The 8,891-nt window shown below is 36.5% G+C and overlaps 1 protein-coding gene across 1 annotated transcript in view; it reads left to right on the forward strand.

Annotated features, from left to right (window-relative positions):
• Positions 1 to 1,709, forward strand: part of LOC127435315 (uncharacterized) — a 28,963-nt gene extending 27,254 nt beyond the window's left edge. The window contains exon 7 of the mRNA XM_051688710.1: positions 116 to 1,709. Coding sequence (XP_051544670.1) covers positions 116 to 721 — 606 coding nt within the window. The 3' untranslated portion in view covers positions 722 to 1,709. The remainder of the gene's footprint in view (positions 1 to 115) is intronic.
• Positions 1,710 to 8,891: the final 7,182 nt, after the last annotated feature.

The following is an 8,891-nucleotide window of genomic DNA, read 5'->3' on the forward strand; positions in this document are numbered from 1 at the left end:
GAACTACTTTCAAGATCAGTTTGAACCTATTCATTGAGCAAATTGTGCTTCAAACTTAGTGTTGTGTTATTGATGATTTTTTTATTTATTTTACTGTGTGACATTATTCCCTCAGGGACTTCCAAGCACAGCTACATATGCTCACAATTGTGGAAGGGCAAAGGTCCTTTCTGACGCTCCACTTCAGAGTCCTGACCATAACTGTCACTCTGACTCCTACATGAGCAACGCCTCGTACCCCCTGACTCAACCTGCCGAGCGACAACGCTGGCTCAACTCCACCAGCAATCTCCGATGCACCCGATTCAACACACCATGCTTTGGCTTGCTCTCTGGAAACTCAGAGTCCTTCAGTCCACAAGAGGGCACTGCTGTGAATGAAATTACAACCTCAAACCAGCTCGCTGAGACCACCAGTGCCCCCTCTGGCCAACAGAAAGCCCAGGGTGAAGTATTAAGTGCGGAGGATGACCACGTCACTATGCCAGTGTTTGCTATTTCAGAAGAGGAAGATTGTCAGCCTCTTGTATTAGCAGAACATCATGAAATGCCTTTGAAGGTCAATAGACAGATGTGTGAAGGCCCAAAAATGCCCCTGCTATCAAAAGGCCAGATCTCCGACGTCCAACCAACAGATCGCTCATTAGTGAGGGGAGGAGGCCCAAGCCATGGTGCGGCGTTGCCTCTTGAAAAGCAGGGCTCTTTTACTGTCTCATGCTAACAGAGAAATAAAGTCTGCCTTGAGTACCAATTTGCTATTTTAATCAGTGCTGTGCAGTTTGAGTGTGATGGTTATGTGACCAGTTCTGCCGATAGATGATATCAGCAGGACTGAAAACTCCCTGCTGATTGGCTTTCGCCTTATGAGCTGTTCTCAGTGTTTTCTGATTGCAAGACATTGAGCATGTATTTGATTTCAGAGGGGTTTATTATGAATGTTGGTATGATTCATGAAAAGTATGTTTTGTTAAAGCACTTGTTATTGTTCTTCCAAGCCATCGGTTTTGTATTCGCACAGTTCATTTGTTTAGTATAAAACATCTAACAATATATTTTGTAACCTGCAATTGTTTTGAAATTACATATTTATATGATCAACATTTAACCATGAATAATGTTTCACTCAATAGTGAGAGTTTAAGAAGTTGTAGACTGACTGCATTATTTTCATTATAAAAATTCCATATATTGGCTCTATGAACAATACAGCTTGTTCTTAATCCTTTTGCAACACGCAGTCGAAAGCTGCTTGGCATCTCTTGCAACCTCAAGTTTTAATTTTTTGCAATTCACCATGGGTCCAATATATTTTATACAGTTAAAAACACTAAGTGTTTTTACACAATAATTTTGACTTGTTCTGACTGAACATTCTATCGATTCTGTCACTTCCACTATGACATCACAACTGTTTTTCCACCTATATCACTTCTATGTGCCTTGTGGCAATCAACTATGCTGCTAAATATGCACTGATGCGATAATTTGAAAGTGTATACAATCATGTTTTTATAATGTATTCAATTTCATATATGCTGTAACAGTATTTCCATTGTATAGTGTGTTTTGTAGTTTACATAAATGCAGTAATATTGCCAACAGTGTACTGATTTCAATGCTGGAATATAAAGGGAACTGATCACTGTACAGACCTTTAAAAATGCAGTAACTAACACTTCATACAAATAAACATTATTGTATAGTGAAATTGTTTGTGTGCTCTATGAATGCAAACTTGAATATTGCAGATTACAATTCGAAAAGACAGTGACGTAAAGATCATTTGATGCAGTCTTTTATTATTAGTGCAGTAAATCAGACAAGGTTTTAGTCTCTATTGAGCATCAGATTTATTTTTAAGTGTTACTAACAGAGGCACAGCAAGCTAAATCAACTCTATGAAACTTAAACAGTGCTATCAATGTGCTTCCCTCTAGTTATCAACTACTCAAAAACTTAGTGAACCTCGAAGCTTAAACTTTAATAAGGTAGAAATAAACACCATCTTTTCATGGGGGAAAAAAACCTTCCAAACTGTTTTCCTTCCACCCCAAGTGAGTAAATATTTGCTACGGAGTACAACATTTCCCATTCAGCAAATGCAAAGCAGCCTCCAAAGCTTCTCTAACAGACTGGACAAGTCTTGAATAAATCCCTGAACCTTTCCATTGACTTCATAGTATGAGACTCACAGCACGAACGCCACACTAGCCCCACTTTAGAGCTTAGGCCACATCATGTAACACAAGTGACCTAATATCACCTTTTAGCTCAGAGCATGTATGTGGTTTGTAAGAAAACTCGAGAGTACATCAGCCTACCAAATATTAACAGTATATTTTACAGACTTTAATGGCATCTGGATATTAAAGCAAAGTTATTGGACTTTATTCATGAAACAGGAGCAGAACGAAAGTGTAAGAATTCATAAATCCATTCTTATGTATATTGTTGTATTGATTTATTGCATTTTTATAGACAATTGTTACGTTCGTGTTTCATAAATAAGCTTCACAAGCCAGTTATGAGTGTAATCTGATTGCAAAGTAATTAATTACTGCACTTTTTGACTAAAAAGTAATTAGATTAGTTTAACACTACATTTTTTATTCTTGTAATCAGATTACAGTTGCTGATTTTATTAATTACTTTCCAGTAGATTACTTGGGTTTCACAAATTTCTAATATTATGTAGAATAAATTTAATGCTCAATTGTACGTCTGTTTGCGATTCTGTGACAGCTGAAGAGTCACTAACAAGTCACTGGGAGAAATGTGTGGACAATGGAGGAAATATAGACATTTTAAATTTGTTGGGTGAAGAAAAAAAACTTGTAAAGTGTTTTAATTAGTAATGTAATTACTTTCATAATGAAGTAATGAGTAAAGAATTTCGATTAAGTAATTAGTAGTGAATTACTTTTTTGAGTAACTTCCCAACACAGTAAATCGCACATTTAAAACATCCCATTCATATCTTGACGTGTGCCAATAAATATATAAACGTTACATTATATAATGTATAGACAGATGACAATTTTCCCATTTATTTTATATACAATCACATAAAAATTGTTGGGGAATGTTGGAGCAGTTAAAGGAATAGATAACCCAAAATGAAAATTCTCTCATCATTTACTCACCCTTATGCCATCCCAGATGTGTATGACTTTCTTTCATCTGCTGAACACAAATGAAGATTTTTAGATGTACTGTATTTCTCAGCTCTTCTGGTCCATACAATGCAAGTGAATGGGTGCCAAAATTTTGAAGCTCCAAAAATCACACAAGTCAGCATTAAATTAATCCATAAGATTCCAGTGGTTAAATCAATGTCTACCAAAGCGATATGATAGGTGTGGGTGAGAAAAAGATCAATATTTAAGTCCTACTTTACTATAAATTCTCCTCCCTGCTCAGACAATCTCTACTTTATCTTTTCACGTTCTTCTTGTGTTTTTGGTGATTCACATTCTTCATGCATATCACCCCCTACTGGGCAGTGATAAGAAATTCTAACAAAAAAGGACTTAAACATTGATCTGTTTCTCACCCACACCTATGATATCACTTCAGAAAATATGGATTTAAACACGAGTTGTATGGATTACTTTTATGATGGCTATATGTGCTTTTTGGAGCAACAAAATTTTGGCACCCATTCACTTGTGTTGTATGGAACTACAGAGCTGAGATATTCTTCTAAAAATCATCATTTGTGTTCTGCAGAAGAATGAAAGCCATACACATCCGGGATGGTATGAGGGTGAGTAAATGATGAGAGAATTTTCATTTTTGGACAAACAATCCCTTTAAGCCTAAATTTTAAATAACACAGGTATAATACCAATATTCCCATACAAACTGAAAACACCTTAATGCCAGGCAGAGCTGTCTGTTTAAAGCCACAATTTAACAGACTGAACATTCACTAATGAAGTGTAGCAAATCCAGTAAATGTGGCCGTTTGTCAGGTGCCATTAGGTCAGTGTGAGAGGTTTTATTGCACTGAGCCCTAGTGTCCACCTTCATTAAAGAGCAGTTGAGGCTAAGTGAGGGTGGAAAAGGATTGGCCTCTTTGGCTGTGGAAATCTAATCTGAGCAGGGCTGGCCTGTTCTACAGACAATACAGGCGACTGCCTGGGGCCCCAGTGTGTCTGATGGGATCCCGCATACACATGCAAATCATACAAACAAGTCATAGAATTTAAAACACTGATGACTTTTAATTTTAAACTCTCCTCAGTCCAATGGTTACCACAGCGCTTACACGCTGGATAACGTACATTTAACATACAAATCACAATGACGGTGAAAACTAAAAACATCATATTACGTATAAAATTAGCTCTGAATAATCACAGAAAGACAAATAACTGAAAGTGACAACAAATAAAATAACAGCAGTGTATCTAAAATCGGCAAGAAGTAAAGCTAAGCACTACACACTAATCTGCATAATTTATTCATAACGCAAATCATTGCTGGGAACTAGAGCGTGGATTAGACAGGAAGGAATTCAGACACTGCCGATATAAAGATGCAAAAAAAAAAAAAAACTCACATCAAGTGAAAATATGAGCAATTAATCTGGAAAATAACCAAACCATCCTTTCTGCAAAGATGTCAGCTCTGTAAGAGGTATGTGCTTTTTCTTTAAATTTGTTTACAAATATATATTTCGAGGTGTTGTGTTAATAGGCCCTATTTAAAATATGTAATTTTATTTATAAATAATTATACATTATACATTGCTGCAGTTACAGTATCTCACAGAAGTGAGTACACCCCTCACATTTTAGTAAATATTTTATTATATCTTTTCATGTGACAACACTGAAGAAATGACACTTTGCTACAATGTAAAGTAGTGAGTGTACAGCTTGTATAACAGTGTAAATTTGCTGTCCCCTCAAAATAACTCAACACATAGCCATTAATGTCTAAACCGCTGGCAACAAAAGTGAGTACACCCCTAAGTGAAAATGTCCAAATTGGGCACAATTAGCCATTTCCCCTCCCCGGTGTCATGTGATTCGTTAGTGTTACAAGGTCTCAGGTGTGAATGGGAAGCAGGTGTGTTAAATTTGGTGTTATCGCTCTCACTCTCTCATACTGGTCACTGGAAGTTCAACATGGCACCTCATGGCAAAGAACTCTCTGAGGATCTGAAAAAAAGAATTGTTGCTCTACATAAAGATGGCCTAGGCTATAAGAAGATTGCCAAGACCCTGAAACTGAGCTGCAGCACGGTGGCCAAGACCATACAGTGGTTTAACAGGACAGGTTCCACTCAGAACAGGCCTCGCCATGGTCGACCAAAGAAGTTGAGTGCACGTGCTCAGCATCATATCCAGAGGTTGTCTTTGGGAAATAGATGTATGAGTGCTGCCAGCATTGCTGCAGAGGTTGAAGGGGTGGGGGGTCAGCCTGTCAGTGCTCAGACCATACGCCGCACACTGCATCAAATTGGTCTGCATGGCTGTCGTCCCAGAAGGAAGCCTCTTCTAAAGATGATGCACAAGAAAGCCCGCAAACAGTTTGCTGAAGACAAGCAGACTAAGGACATGGATTACTGGAACCATGTCCTATGGTCTGATGAGACCAAGATAAACTTATTTGGTTCAGATGGTGTCAAGCGTGTGTGGCGGCAACCAGGTGAGGAGCACAAAGACAAGTGTGTCTTGCCTACAGTCAAGCATGGTGGTGGGAGTGTCATGGTCTGGGGCTGCATGAGTGCTGCCGGCACTGGGCAGCTACAGTTCATTAAGGAAACCATGAATGCCAACATGTACTGTGACATACTGAAGCAGAGCATGATCCCCTCCCTTCGGAGAGCAGTATTCCAACATGATAACAGCACAAACACACCTCCAAGACGACAACTGCCTTGCTAAAGAAGCTGAGGGTAAAGGTGATGGACTGGCCAAGCATGTCTCCAGACCTAAACCCTATTGAGCATCTGTGGGGCATCCTCAAACGGAAGGTGGAGGAGCGCAAGGTCTCTAACATCCACCAGCTCCGTGATGTCGTCATGGAGGAGTGGAAGAGGACTCCAGTGGCAACCTATGAAGCTCTGGTGAACTCCATGCCCAAGAGGGTTAAGGCAGTGCTGGAAAATAATGGTGGCCACACAAAATATTGACACTTTGGGCCCAATTTGGACATTTTCACTTAGGGGTGTACTCACTTTTGTTGCCAGCGGTTTAGACATTAATGGCTGTGTGTTGAGTTATTTTGAGGGGACAGCAAATTTACACTGTTATACAAGCTGTACACTCACTACTTTACATTGTAGCAAAGTGTCATTTCTTCAGTGTTGTCACATGAAAAGATATAATAAAATATTTACTAAAATGTGAGGGGTGTACTCACTTCTGTGAGATACTGTACCTTATTTTCCCTGATGTTTCAACTTTTATTAACTTTTGCACACATTCTGGCCGACTTTTTGTTTTCATTGATTTTGTAGCTCTAAATAAACATTTCAAGCATTTTCAGCAGAATTTCAAGCATTGTCAGCAGTGTCCTATACAATTAAAACTATTTAAAACTATTCTAAACAGCATTTTAGTGTAAATTTAATGGGTAACACTTATGGTTGTATTTGTTAACATTAGTTAACTACATTAGTTAACATCAACTAACAATGAACAATACTTAATCATCTTATTTAATGTTCATTTCTACATATACTAGTCCATTTTTAACATTACTTAATACAATATGAACTAACATGTACAAACAATAAACAATTGTATTTTTATAAATTGACATTAGCTAAGATTAATAAATGATGAAAAATGTTATTATACATTGTTAATGATACCTAATGCAAACCTTATTGTAAAATGTTACCCAGTAATTAACATACTTGCAGTTTCCATGACCTCATTTTAATTGAGACACTAGTTTATTTGTACTTCTAGGAAAAAAGTTGAAAGGTGATCAAAATAAGACGATAAAATGGTGACTTGTCAAAGCACCTAAAATACACATATTCCTTTATGCATGCATGTACACTTTAACCTAACATCTTCATGTTGGGGAAAAAAAGCTATTGGAACACGCTATTTGTCATCTGCTGAGCTTTAAACAGTATAGTGCTTCTTTTTAGAGGTTTCTATTTAAAAAAAAAAAAAATCTGCTCATCACGTTTGCAGTTAAAGTTATGACAATTTTTTTGAAGGACAACAGATCAGAATGCACACATGCAAACAGAAATTACAACATTAATATAAAGAATTCCTTAAAAAGGTTTCTGGCATCCAAGATGTAGTTACGTTGAGGTACTTGAGACAAGTTACAATACATTAATTGTTTTGTTTGTTTAAAAGGATTTTGCAGCTTTTAGTCCATGTCTAATAGCTTAGAAGCCATCTAGCCATAGTGTACTCTCTAAAATTTGACAAAATAAAAAAAAAAAAAAGTGCCTTTCTCTTCCAGGATAACGGACCAAAACATTGATGACTCAAGTTGCACTACACAGTGCAATTTTGTCCAATCAAATACTCTCTAGAATGAGAATGTCCCTCCCCCGGTAAACGACAAGCAAGTTACAACTCATAGTTCATGTCTGTGACGTACCTAAAGCCTATTAGTCTTTTTAAAAAAAGGGGCGATGCCTTTGACACGTCTCGCCCACATACTTGTTCAAATAGGAAATATGTAAAAAAAAAAAATAAATAAAAAAAAAACGCAGAGGTTAAAGACTTAAAAAATGCTTTGAACTTTAAGAATTTGTGTGGCTTGATGCCTAAGGCCTCAAATGTTTTAAACACTTTTTGTGGTAACTGTTTAATTGATCGCAATGGTTAAGTACACAATACTCTCATCGATTTAAAAAAAAAAAAAAAATAAAACTATGTCTATGGCTACAACCAATGTGGTTTACAGAGTTAAACAAAAATTAAAAAAACGTACAAACTGAAATACAGCAATTCGAGGAGGTTTAGGTCAGAAACACAGCCCTAGGCTATTCAGAAAATATTCAAAAATTAAAAACTGTTATTATTTGGCCACACAATCTACCTATAATGCCAACAAACCAAATTAAATCTCAGTAATGGAAAACTATCATTTCTGTTAGTAAAACTTGAAAATACTAGGGTTAAACTGGCCTTGCATATATCAACACTAAGACTTAAAAAACAAAATTTGCAGTGTGTTTTTTTACAAAAATAAGCCAACTGAAAAAAATGCCATAATCATAACAGGATGTAAAGAAAGCATCTAAGACTTCATTATAAATCAGATTTGACTTGATTATCCCCTGCAGTGCAATGTAGCCTTGGATTATAACATTTCTTTCTGCACTATGTTCATATCCCTTCAGATCAGCCCTGCAAATACAAACCTGCCCTTTCCGACTTCACATGGCTTATTGCCCTAGTAGTAAAAAATGAAGAAAAAAAAAATATTGAGGGGAAAAAAACATTTCATGATTAGTCTATAATGTGAAAAATGCAGAGCTCAAGGCAATTTGAAGACAAAGAAAACAGCAGCCAGTGATGCCGAATACTCAATAGCGTGTGATAGTTTAGTGCACTGTCATAAAGATACTGGTTAATATCTAAACCACAAACATCCCTTTTATATAACATGCATCAGAGTTTCAACCTTACATCACCTCAGTAGCATATAAAAAGTCTTGAGCATATCGTAACTACAATAGAGTTACAAAGAGAGCCACCAAAAATGGAAACACTACATTAAGGTTCTATTTGTTTACATTATGTAATGCATAAGGGATCATGAACTAACAATGAATAATTGTATATAGCATTTGTTAATTGTGATTAATATTTAAAAATATACTATTATTTATTGTTAATGTTACAGTAACCAAAGTTAACATATTTAACTGTTAAAGGGAAAGTTCACCCAAAAAT

Source organism: Myxocyprinus asiaticus, chromosome 4, assembly GCF_019703515.2.
Source record: "Myxocyprinus asiaticus isolate MX2 ecotype Aquarium Trade chromosome 4, UBuf_Myxa_2, whole genome shotgun sequence".
Lineage (NCBI taxonomy): Eukaryota > Metazoa > Chordata > Actinopteri > Cypriniformes > Catostomidae > Myxocyprinus > Myxocyprinus asiaticus.